The sequence below is a fragment of the Rhipicephalus sanguineus genome, chromosome 3, assembly GCF_013339695.2.
Source record: "Rhipicephalus sanguineus isolate Rsan-2018 chromosome 3, BIME_Rsan_1.4, whole genome shotgun sequence".
NCBI classification, from domain to species: Eukaryota; Metazoa; Arthropoda; class Arachnida; order Ixodida; family Ixodidae; genus Rhipicephalus; species Rhipicephalus sanguineus.
The window spans coordinates 122,607-135,776 of record NC_051178.1 but is presented as its reverse complement, the minus strand read 5'-3'; the positions used below and the strand labels follow the sequence as shown (position 1 = coordinate 135,776).

The 13,170-nt window shown below is 46.1% G+C and overlaps 1 protein-coding gene across 1 annotated transcript; it reads right to left on the bottom strand.

The window, feature by feature from the left end:
* Positions 1 to 834: 834 nt before the first annotated feature.
* LOC119388402 (uncharacterized) lies at positions 835 to 11,706 on the bottom strand. Its single transcript, XM_037656108.2, has 5 exons — positions 11,603 to 11,706; positions 10,674 to 10,951; positions 7,102 to 7,295; positions 900 to 998; positions 835 to 840 (listed from the first exon to the last, which is right to left on the bottom strand). The coding sequence occupies exons 2-5, from the start codon at positions 10,945 to 10,947 to the stop codon at positions 835 to 837; spliced, it is 573 nt and encodes a 190-aa protein (XP_037512036.1). The 5' UTR covers positions 10,948 to 10,951; positions 11,603 to 11,706.
* Between the last annotated feature and the right edge of the window lie 1,464 nt (positions 11,707 to 13,170).

The window sequence follows — 13,170 nt, the reverse complement described above, 5'->3', positions numbered from 1 at the left end:
CATATATTTTTAAAATTTGATCTGTTTTCTTTATGGTAGCCTGGTATGAACACTGAATATTGATCATCTGCAGAATGACTAATTATGATTTGCCTTGGAAAATCTTTCTAGCACTGTACTTATAGTAGGTATTCACTCAGCTCCTCCTGCCAGGCGGAGTCAGCGAGTGCGCTGCCACAGCCGTGGTCGTTCAGCGATGCACCATAAGACAGTCTGATGTTTGGTGGCGCTGCACCTCACCCCCCTCCCACGCCCTTTTCAAAGAAAAAAATATCAAAACAACATGCGCTGCCGAGAACTTTGGTTGTAGTCCAACGATGACAACTGCGCTCGCGAACACGAGTATGGCAACTATTGCGCTAGTGCCCCTTACGGATGACATCTCTTGAATACCTCGTATAGGATATTATAGTATCTAGCTATGCAATAATGTTCACCTTCTGATGAGCTGCATTCCTCCTACTGTTTCCGGAAACAATAGGAAGGCAGCTTCGTCTATCTTCTGCTCTAGTTGGCCTTCGAGAAAGTGTTGTACATTTGAAACGAACATGTTAAACTGAACAAGTCTATTTCAGTCAACAGAATTTGAAATACAGCAAATATTTCCACAGACCGTGTACCTGCCCCACTTAAGGAATTCGAAGAATACAGAGGCTTAAATGAAAACAGAAACAGTGTCAAGTTTCAGCTAGCCCCAGTCAAGACACTCCCAACCCCAGAAAAAAAAAAACAAAAAACAAGAGAGAGAGAGAGAGAGAGAGAGAGAGAGAGAGAGTTAAAAGAGTTGAAAATACAACCTTGTATGTCGCTTACTTTCCAACATCTAACAGAGTATCAAGACTACAAAGAAAGCAATCATAAGGCAGGCACACAATTAAGGAATAAAAATGGTTCCTCACGTCTGATGGGATAGATTGTCCTTCAGCAGCAACACCATTGCCACTTTTACGACCCCACTTTACGGTCGCCAGGGACATAGCTTGGCGTTCCGATGCATGCTGCATGTCAAAAGACCAACACTTCCTTCAACAAAAGAGGGCAACAAAGGCAAAAGCAGCAACTACTTGTTTGTGGCATCCGTCTACATGCACGTGCTGCAGACTATAGGCAAACAGGTGCTGCCGTACTTAAAGTCTAATGCACACCCAATTTTCACAATGAAAAAAAAAAAGAGAAAGAAGTCTTATTTTAGTGTGCGTGCGATTCCTACAAACAAAAAATACAGCGGGAAGGGGGGGGGGTTGATGTGGGCTTGAGCATTTCGGAGCAGCTCAGGGAGTATGAACAAAGCTGTTTCGGAGCAGCCTTGGAGAATCAAAAGGCAAGCTTCAGAGAAGTGCAAGTCTTTCTTGGAGCAAATTTCTGCTCGCACTACACAGAGAACTCCAAGACCAGCTAAGCTGATGGAGTGATAACTGACAAACAGCAGCAATGCAGGCTAACTACGAGAACACAAACAAATTATGAAACAGTACAGCATTTTCACGCATATAACCTGCTCCTGCACACAATCCACGCCCGTGTTGCACATGTTTCTCTAAAACGGGAACGAAACCTCGTTCCTTCCCAATTTTGAAACAAGTTCCCGTTACACTCACAACATTGGGATGTGTCGTTACATTAACGTTACATCTGCTTTTTTAAAAATTAAAATAATGTGTCAAACTAAACCTCAGTTGAAATAAAGAGCAATTTAAAGCTCATATCAAACTACGTATACTATACAAATTTGAACATCGCCGCAGCAGGTTATATGAAGATAACAAACACTCCTAGACGAATACTTTAGAGAGCACCGGACATACCTCAAACATGTCTAATAGCTGTGTCACACGGGCAATTTTGAAAGGCCATTTAGTCAATGGCAATCGAAACGCCATAACTCTATCAACTCGGTAGAGGTGTCACGCTGCTACATGCCAGTTTTGAATGGCCGTTGAGTGGTTCAGGTGTTTCCCGCAAAAAATTGTGGGGTGCTGCGGATCTTTATTTTCGTAATTATGTCATCGACAGTTAAGTAATATAAATTTCTTTAAATGCACAAATATGTCTGTTGTTTTATTTAAACACGTTAATAAACTGTTTAATAATAGTTACGAATACATATTTTGAGTTTAAGTAGTCGAGCAGCGACACTGCAGCAGGCAAGACACGGCAAGACAGCATGCATGTCATTGTTGTCGAGAGTATCTGCAGTTCGCACACTTCAAGAGGCGAAAATACTTCTTCAAATAATTCATAACGCTCATATATACACATACTGCTTTTAAAACGTACCGGTTAGATTTCTTTTTTCTATTCGTGAGGACGAGCACACTTTGAACGAGAGGGCACATTCGTGCTGTTTCTGCTTCCGTTGCTCAACGGCCATCGAAGTTTCGATAGAGTTGTGGGGTGCTCCGTTGACTCGATAGACTATTGACTCGACGCTTTCGAACTGTCCTATGCAGCAGCTCATGCTTGACCATTGAGTCAATTGACTATTGGTTGGAAGGCCTTCCAAACGGCCATGTGACACAGGTATAACTGCAACACTGCTGCTCACCGATTACAAGTGCAACGCATGTGGCACTCTTCACGTCAGTCTTCAAATTCACAGTCGGGATACTGCATTTCAGATGTTCAAATGAAAATTCCCTCGTGTGCACCAATATAATTGCATTTCTTGCTCAAGAAATTGCATCAAAAGGAACAATACATAGACATTTAACAAGTACTGACTGAATATTGCAGCATGAATGGAAAATAATGCCCAGGATAGGTATTTTGCAACTTAGTAAAGTTTCATGTTTGGGAAAGTTGCATCTCGATACTGGTGTCCGACAGATGAACCCATTTTCTCTTCAATATTTCATTGTCAATGCTGGGGAGCCGTTCCATTGAAGTGCTGGAGGGTACTGCCCTGTTGTATGCAAATAAGAGCAAAGTCAATAAAGGTTGTAGGAGCGAGGGCAGGCTTAGCGAGCACAACAAGGATGTAGCGCTGAATGTATGCGCATACCTTTTATTGCATGACAGAGACATTTCCAGTGCAGCAGCTGCCGAATTGAACTGGTCGAAATCTACCGAGATAACTCAAATGTTGAAGGAGTGCCTGCCCAAATGCAACCGTCAAAGGCACCGGGCAGGTGCCACTACGGCGTCCGCGTCCACTGCGTTGCGGGCCTCTTACCCGCCATACACACAACAGCGTGTCGAAAGGCCAAGGCTTGCCTACAGCTGCTGGCGACCATGCGTCGAGGAAAATACTGCCAGGAACTGGGCCTGAGCAACGCAGTTGGCGAGCAAGTGAACAGAAACGGCGGATGTGTACGCTGCATGCGGCAAGCTGCTACTAAAGCCGCTCCATCACGTCTGCTGCCGCTTTTTAGGGGCGTAGCTCCTCTTAGTCTAACCTTGTCACGTCTCCGTTGTCCGGCGTAAACGGCAGTCTCTCTACCCGGCGTAAATGGCAGATGGCACTGTCTCATAGAAGTACATACAAACTGCAGTTCAGGGACGATATTCTAGATGGCGCTGTACACAATCTGTGGCGTTGTCGCCATTTCTCGTCTCATTTCCTAGATGGCGTTGGTCTAATAGAATTGTGTGCAATATGGCGCTTGTGTGAATCGACACTAGATGGCGCTAGAAGTGCCGCTGCTCTCCGATTGGCTGCTGCGCGGGGAGCGAGCACCTCTCTCATTCTCCTGGATTGTCGCCGTACGTGTCGGATCGTTGGTGGAGCATGAACGATGCGCAGCGGCGGGCGCTCGCCTGGGCCAGGCGCATCCCGAGACGGTGCGCGCCAAGGACGCCGCTGCGAAACGGGCTCAACGAGAAGCCGATCCCGAGACCATGATTGCTGCAGGAGCTTCGCCCAAGCTCTTCGTCATTCACCCGTGGATATGCTGTAATTTTTTTAAGTACCGCCATCTATTGTTTCGACGACGACGCCCACTTCCGGTTCCGGAGCTTCCAGAAGGAAGTTCTTGAGCCACTTCCTTCCGCTTTTGCTTCCATCTTGTTTCTGCGCACGCATGTGCACACGCGAGAAAGCAAATATTTCATTCTCCATTTCGCAAGTGTTGTTGTTTTGAGGTTCGTCGTAAACTGCCTGCCAAAAAGAGAGTTTTTGCTCGGTGTTTCTGCGTCGCGAGGGCATGGGCGGACATGGGGCGGGGACATCAACCGGAAAAGCAGCAGAAACATCATGTCGGCACTTCGACTTCCGCTAGTCGGGAAGCCGGTGTAAAAGGAGAGGGGGAGGACGAGTTGGCGCTACTTAACCAAGCTGGCGGAAAACGCATGGAGGGGCTTTAGCTGCTACCAGCCAAGAAGTCCAACGAAAGTGTTACCTCGCTGTGTGTACGTTGGGGCCTGTTAGGAAGCCCATTCACATGCAGCTGCAGGCCACCGCAGGGGATGGTTAGCACGTAGGTGTTCCATCCACTTTCTACGGCCGCGAGTGTTGTGTCAGTTCCTGGCAGATTCACTCTGCTGTCTCTGGCGATCGAAGACTTCGTGGAACCACACGCATGTGCCTCCTCTGCTGTAGTTCGGGTGCTCAATGGCCCTACCCCATTTTCCCTATGCCGACACATAGTAGGGCCGCCCAAATATGCGACTAACAACAAAGAAACAAAAAACACAAAAGCGACTTTCCAGCTGGCCAAACAAAAAATGTGAGCTAGGTAAAAAAAAGAATGCCTGCCCTTTCTTGGTAGCAGTCTTGCAAAGGGGTTAGATTATTCTCGAATGTCAAGTAAATGCTCTCCACAGTGTGTCCAGACACCAGAAGGGCCCTTAGTTGGTGTCCAGACTGGCTCAGACAGAAAAAAAAAAGAAGTTAAAGCTAGTTCAACCGCAAATTAAAGCTGTACGAACTGCGGAGCATCGATTCGCCTGTGTTCCCCTTGTGTTTATCTTGTCTTTTCCGTTCTTTTCTTTAGTTTATCCACTCTTTCCTGTTTTTTTCGTGTGATTATGTGGTTTGCTTTGCAATTATCTATTTTCTGTTCTATGGTCTCCTATCTACTGTTTGCTGCTCTGAGCATGGTGTGTACAACTCCCGGTGCTGGCATTTCACCTCCGCTTCTCTTTTCCGTAGATCTGTGTCTGACTTCCAACGCTGGTGTTACATTGTTGCTTTGCCGGCTTGGACAGATGAATTAGCCCTTCGGCGACACTGGCATTCACGGGCACGCGCGTGCTGGCGTTCTGAATGTGCAGTCTGCTCAGCTTATGTGCATCAAACATGGGACCTACATGACGCCAAAGCGACAACATTGGACAGCCACAGGGCGATCCCTTAAACTGCTCCACTGTTCAGCTATCCAATCAGTTAACCCAAATGCACATGGTTGGTTTCTGCGCCGCACGCTTTCCTGCGCCCCCAGCAGACACCTTGAAGTGGAAACCAGGATGGAACGTAGCCACATGCAAGCAAGCAGTAGCTTTTTTTACATCACGCAGCCGCCCATTTGTCCCACTCAGCACGACATGCTGCGAACGTCTGTACATCTTTTCAATGCCATGAAATGTTTACAGAAGGAATGCCGTTGCTCCGTAAACGCAATGAGTTACCATTACAGGTCCACCGATCCTTAATGGAACACTGGTGTTCCTCCGTCCATCTCAAAAGAAACTAGTTCCTAAAATGTCATTCCTTGGAACGCCTTTCTGTACAACAGTGATCCATACCCCTATGTTCCGCCAAGAAAAAGAAAGAACCTTAGCATAATATCTGTGCCACTGACCATGTAATGGTGGCTTTCTATTACTGGAAAAAGAGTATCGCACAACTACATCATGCTTATCAAGATGACGATTGTGCCAGGGTTTTACTCGTGAGTAAACAGCGCATTCACCAGACCTTGAGAGAAAAATATAGTTTCATCAGCAGGAATGGCGAGACAGGAGCGTGGAATTGTGCAAATGCAGTGGTGTTCATGGAGACGCCTCGCTTCCTTCTTTCCACTGAGCGCCACCACATTTGCGTCTTTCGAAAGCTCCAAGCTTTGTCTTTTCATTTCCGTCCTCCTCACCTCCAATAGCACAGCAAAAGCAAAAATATAGTACTGAATGTCTGGCGTGTTAAATCGTGCACTAACACAACCAGCAGAATTATCACCAGCCAGCTCCAAAAATATGATCGATCCTGCCATTTGTGTTCATAAGTTTGGAACAAAAGTTCATTGAAAAAATATCAAAAAGCCGGCACATGAACTGAAAGTGGCGCACATGCATCCGTTGTTATTGCCAGCTCGCCAGAACCTTGCGATAACCACACCCTCTTTCTTGCCATAATAACAAGAGGATGCATGTCATAGCCATAGCATAGAAAGTTCAAAGAAATATTATTCGAGCAAAGGTGGCCAAATTGTGAAAAATTAAACCAAGAAAGAAAACAGACACCTTAAAATTCCCGACATCACATTGAAAGTGAAGTGCTGACGTTTCGGTGCAAAACTAAAAAGTGACCTCGACCATCACTTTCTCTACTAACAAGGAACCTATGACGAGGATATTAAAGGGACACTAAAGGGAACTATTATGTTTGGTTAAATTGATTGTTTACCTGCACTGGAGCATACCAGCACTTTTTGTGCACCAATAACGAATTTTTTTTATCGAAAACAGCCACCGAAAGTCCCCGGTGCCGCTGCTCATCATGAATAGCCCCCACAAAACGAAGTACTCGACGTCACCACTTTGGCTGCCGATTTCTGTGAATCAGCAGGTGTCTGAGAGCTCCACAGACATAATATATAGCAGAAACTCTGGCTTACTGTGCATTTATTTACTGTTGAAATTTAACTCATTTTACTTTTCATCCATATGCCGTTCAGTAATCAAGATAGATGATCTGACGTCATTTATTGAGGTACCCACAAAGCATGACAGAGGGCTCCACTCAGATTTCTCAATTTCGTTGTTTCCTTGCTTACAAATGCTCTGTTCTTGCCAGGAATGGTGAAGTGGTTATTACACTAGCCTCATCTTTCAATCTAGTGCAACTTAATATTTCCTTTCAGTGTCCCTTAAACAACAAACGAGTCCTCAAAAAATAATTTGAACTGATTGTGTGTTCAGGGTCCCATATAACTTTGTGGTACCTACCAGGGTGCAAGCCTTTTGCAGCTTCTCCACCAGATCCCTCAGTTCTACTTCCAAGCAGCACTTCTCCTCCAGCTTGCGAGAGGTGTCTGCCAGCTCTGCTTTGAGTTTGTCCTGTGCCTTGGTGAACTGCTCTTGCCATGCCACAAAAGTGTCATACTGCTGCTGGATCTTGGCTGTGCTACGAGCCACTTTTTCTGCAAGGTCATAAAGAAGAGGGCAAGTCAGTGTAGACTCCAACAAAATTACTAACCGCACAAGAAACCTAGTTTCAGACAGTGTAGATATACACAGATGAGTCCCTGAGCAAAACTTCACGCTTAAAATACAAAGGGAAGCCTCATGTAAATGCCACTTTCGATACCTAAACTGAAGAAAATGCCATTAACGCTAGCTGGAAGCGATGTATGTTAACGGGCCCCTAAACCACCCCTAATATTTTTTTCAAACATTTCAAGTAAACACGCACGTCGTGTTCAGAACGCAGTCACAATTGACGATGCTACATGTGGCAGCACTACAAGCCATGGGTGCACCACAAATTCTAAGAAACAATGCCTTCTCCTCTATGGGCCTTTCCGGCTTCCCCGGTGACACGTGCGACGTCAACATGTTGCATCTGTGATGTTATTGACAATCAATGCTGCGATTGGTCGAACAAGAACCTAAGACTTCCGGTTAGTCTGCAAGCAGCTGCCCGCGCTCGAGCGGAGGTGCTCTGGCACAGCGTGACACCATGCGGGTCCATCATGTTGGCCATCCTTTGAAGGCGTGCCAACAACAGAGGGTCCATACCGGTACTATTTGTAGGAGCCACAGCAACAACAGTGGTTAGCCGAGAAGCACGCAGTTGACGGAGTTGCGGTAACCGGAAGTGGACGCGGTTTCATAGAGCGCGTCGGGGATGATGTGTGTCACATGAGATTGGGACAGGCACCCGGTGAGGAGGCCAAAGCGGCTTTGGGAGGAGACCAGCCGGCGAATGGAAGGTAGCAAAGGAAAGAGTGAAATGAGTGATAGCCGTATTTCGATCATCAAACGCATGTAACCCCGCTATTACGGCACCATTTCGAAAAATTCTCACGGCTATGTGTTCGTTGTAGGCTCGTGCACAACTACAACACCACACCTAAATTTCGTCCTTTGGGTGGTTTAGGGGCCCTTTAACATACTGACGACGACATTCAATAGCACAAGCGACATGTTCCCTGCATAAACAAAATTTCAGTTTTGTTAGCTGCAAACATGTTGGATTAATCCGCATGAAACAAGTAGCTACGAGTGGCAAGAGCAAGCTACATGCTTCTCCCACTCTTGAAGCAATCGACAATGTTCTGAAGTGTAGTCTAGCACTACCATAGTCAGTAAGTTTCAAGCTACATACATATACATGCATAAAAACATGCAGAAACATACTACTGCTACGAAGTATACAAAGCGAATGTGGTAAAAAACAACCACTTCAGTAAGTGCTCAAGAGCCTTACAAACTTGATCAATTTCGAGCAGCCTTGTTATTAAATGCACCTATTAAAACTCAATATATTAAAGGGCAGCAATGCATTTTCACGTCACGGTTGTAAGGTGCCAACTATTCAGTGACAACAATAATGAACACAAGTGAGAGCGACTTCGTACAAGTTCTTTAAAGGGACCCTTAAACAGTTTTGATGATTTTGTATAAACGCACTGAGCCGGTAGAGCAAGTCCCAAGAATCATTTGAAGACCGATCTAAGCTCTCTGCATCAACTGTGTGATTTATTACAAGACTTTAAACATGTGAATCGCGAGACATCGCAGCGGCTCAGCGGAACGAGTTTTAACTTCTCGCGCCTTTTACACTTACAATTGTTTAAATACATGTAGCACCCAGCGACTGATCTGATTGGATATGTCCAGTCTACGCCACTGAACCTCCTGTGGGCAGTGAGCGTCGTCTGCCTGTGTTACAACGTGCTCCGTGTTGATGTGAGCTGAGCGACAGTGTTTATCTCGAGGTTTCTTTTCTTGGACAAAATGAATTGCCCTAGCTGTGTTGTGTACGACATATCTAGCAATTGGTGATTTGTAAAGCTGCGACATCATGTAATGTTTCTGAGGCATCTGGCGAGCAGAATCGCTTCAGCTCGTCACTGCAATGAGCGTTGTGCTCTTGCTATATGATCAACGACATGATCCACTTGTCTGCGGCTTTAACTTCACCCCTCAAGACACAATCACATTGCCCGAGTTGACGCTTATCGGTGATCTTTCTCGAATTCTTTTTGTTTGCCCGCATGCTTTTGCAGGTTGTCGCTGTACAGGAGAATAAAATAAGATCAGCTGGTAGTGTGGCGGCACCTGTCGGAGCAGATATCAACCACTCTGCGAGCTTCGTCTCTGTTGCCAGACGGCGTGCTGCCGGGTGCAATGGGCCATGACCTCTGAGATTGCGCGCAGCCTGTCGGCGTGCAATATCGGAGGCCATGACTGGGCGAAGCTCAGACCATCGAGTGCGCTCATGATAGCGCTGCGATGGCCTGCGATGTCAGCATTTTTCATGAGTCGAGGAGGCAAGGCAGTGGTGAGAAGGAGGGTACAGATATAATTGTCTGTAGCGGCCTTCGTACACGGTGCGTCGCTTAACTTGTGGTGCGAATGATTTGACAATGCCTAAACGCTGACAAAACTTCAAAAAACCTTTTCAGGGTCCCTTTAAGCTCACCTAGACATTTCCCAGAGGCCTGATGAATACTACCTACTTTCGTGGATAGGCGACCTTATTCTCTATCACTTTCTACTTTGGCCGGCATTAGTTTTCACTCCATCAAACTGGTAGCCCTCACAACATGATCAAAGTAAGATAAAGCTTCGGTTTCATGATCTTTGCACCGCACGAATATTTGGCATTGATCTTCTGTACGACTGACATAATGTTTCGTTTCACAGTACAGGGGATTCTCAGGACTCTACGCCAGCACTGTCACTGGCTGTTCCACATAAAAAATGACCGTGAAACGATATAGAACTTTGTCCACCGGTTTCAGTTTATACTTCTTCAATGAGTATATATATGTATACATACACTGAAAGAGGTCACACAGCTAAAAATTGTAGAGGGACTGTTTGTTTTTAATTACACAAAAGTATAATATTGAACTGTCCCATATCCCGGCGACAACAAAGTCAACGACATGCCCGCTCGAACATGCAAGCACTTGCTGGAGAAGAGAAAAACGTATTTGGCAAGATTGGCTCCCTGATCTCTACCTCGAGTATTAGCGAATGTTTCTTGCACTTGTGTCAATAAAGCCCTTTCCTAAGTGAACTGCGAGAATACAGACATCACGTGCGATCAGAAATGAACAAGAATTTACTAAGTATTTCAATGAATCGGTAAAGCATAACGGAGGAAATGAATATAATGAGTAAATGTGAATATAGGCAAACAAAAGAAGAGATGGAAAACACACGTACGCTTTGAGGTGATGAAACAGGTCACAACGTTACAATAGAAGTTGGGCGTGAAAGCTGGTAGGATGATACGTAGGTGATGATTTAACAAGTCATATCTCTTGAGACAACACGGATCTCACCTTTTAGGTTGGCGTTCTCCTCAAGCACTTTGGCAATGCGTTCTTCCGCCTCTTGGTGAGTGAGGTCATCGCTCGCGCTGGACAGCGAAGTGCCGTCACCGTGGGGCAGCGACAGATGTAGATTCTCGAGGGGCCCATTGGAAGCGACAGGTCCAAACGCGATGCTCTCGTCGTTCGCTGAGAGCACCTCGAAGTCCGACATGAGGTCGTCGCTGCCGTCCGAACCAGCCGGCATCGTCAGGTGCTCCGGATGAGAGGACGTGAGGGCCGTCATTGCACTAGCGCACGCAGTGACAAAAAAGAAAAAAGAATGAGGGCACGTCTTTAAACACGCAGGCTTGGAGACTCGAAGAACACACACGTCAGACTGGAGGAAAAGAAAGCGCAGACACGAATAATGCAAGGTCGTCACCGCGCCACATCGCAGCAATTTCGGCTTGGTGATTCACAAACAATGCATCCCATTGCGAAACGTGGTGCAACCGTCGCACGAAGTACGCTCATTTCGTGTCACATACGACAATGCCGCTTGGACGATATTCTGTGCGATTACTTACTGCGTCGATATACACTGTTCACGGCACGGCTGCGCTTCGGGACTAGCGATCAAGGAAACGCCATTACTACATTACGGACCCTGATCGCCCTGATGCGGTCGGGTAAACATTGGGGCTTCCGCTTTAAAAACGTCTTAAAATAACTGGCTGTCACAGAAAGCCTTCTAGAGCAGTATTTAAACGGTCGGCTACCGGTTAGCGACAATAAATTGTAGTGACAACACCTAGAAAGCGACATTTCCGTCAAGATCACCGACACACGCAAGGGGTGTCAAAACAAGCACCATGACTAACGAAGTGAAGCACGAAAACAGCGCTATCGATTACGCGTCTCACAAAAACGGTGAGGTTAGGTAACACACAGGCGCTTACCGACTGTGAACGCTGGGTCTGCAAACAAGCTAGTGCACAAACGTAAAGTACTACTAGCCCTGCTAGCAGCCTGCTGCTGGCGTTAACGGCCGTGTCAAGGAAACTACCACCCTACCACTACCACCCGTTTGCTTTATCGCGACGGTAGACGTGAAAACAAACTCGCAATATTTTAGCGGGAAGTTGGAATGTTTCACCGGGGAGCGAAGAACTGCGAGTTTAAAAAACACAGTTTAGCAGTGTCGTTTTCTGGACCAGTTGATACATGATGACAAAACGAGGGTTCCAGCACGTTACGACGCGAGCACAAGAAGAGAGGCGCACAGGAGAAAGGCTGGACTTCCAGCCTTTGTCCTGTCTCTTTTATGCTTGCGTTGTAACGTGCTGGAACTTTGTCATCAGAAAACACAATTTGCTGCAAACGTTAACGCCAACGGACGTTTTGTAGCGTTTATTTTTTTGGCCAGTGGGTGCAAATACAATTGGTTGTCGCAAGTTTGGCATGCACGCTTTATGTTTGCGTAAAATTTTGCCGCGACCGGTTCTTTGTGTCTCGCGCTTTGTCCTGTTCATTTCCAAGTAGAAAAAAAAAAAATCTTATAATTAATAACGCCTGTAATCAGCCAAACTTAGCCTCTTAACTCAATGGTGCTGAGCCTTTCAAGTGTGCAACGCACAGAATTTATTCCGCTTCGACGGAAGAACTACGAATGATACTGATATCAGTGCCTTAAAGGGTGCCCAAACCACGTGCGATAATTGTTAACCTTTCAAGCAAACGAGCGCATCGAGTTAAGAATACCGTCACGATCAACAATGCCAAACGCGGCAGCGCTACGAGCCGCGGGCGCATCATCCTTTCTCCTCCCCGGGCCTTTTGCTAACGCCCAGCGTTCGCCGTGACGTCAACATTCGCGTCTGTTCATGTCATCCACTAAAAGAACCTGTTTATCTGTTCACATGTACGCGCTCACGCCGTTCTTCCTCCTCACCGTGTGAGGAGGTGCATACGGCCAGGAGGAGAGATGAGCAGACCCATGGAGCAGACGAACGGAGCAAAGCGAAGGAAAGAACAACACGAGCGAGAACCCCTTTTCGGTCATCAAACGCGCGTAACGCCGCTACTACGGTGCTGTTTCGAAAAAATTCTCGCGGCTACGTGTTCGTTGTACACTCGTACACGACTGCAGCAACTCAACTAAATTTCGACCTCTGGCTTATTTAGGGGCCCTTTGATGTAAGTAATACCATGGCAAAATAAAATGAGGGCGGATAAATTGCATTTGTAAATAAATCTGTCAACAAGTGTTTAAAAAGGATATACGCAGGAAAGGTTTCAGACTGACTTTATTTCTATACGGGAATATATTTTAAAGGTATACAGGTTAACTATACACAGGTAACTGATATTCCTTAGTGCAAGTGCTGGGAATGAAGAACATAGAATAAAGAACCCGAATGATAAGGAACGCGACGGGGCACTGAACCAGTGACAAGAGCATGACTGAACGTCTCCGTTTTTTAATCGTGCAGGTGTGTATACACCCTTTTGATCCTACGCTGAAAGA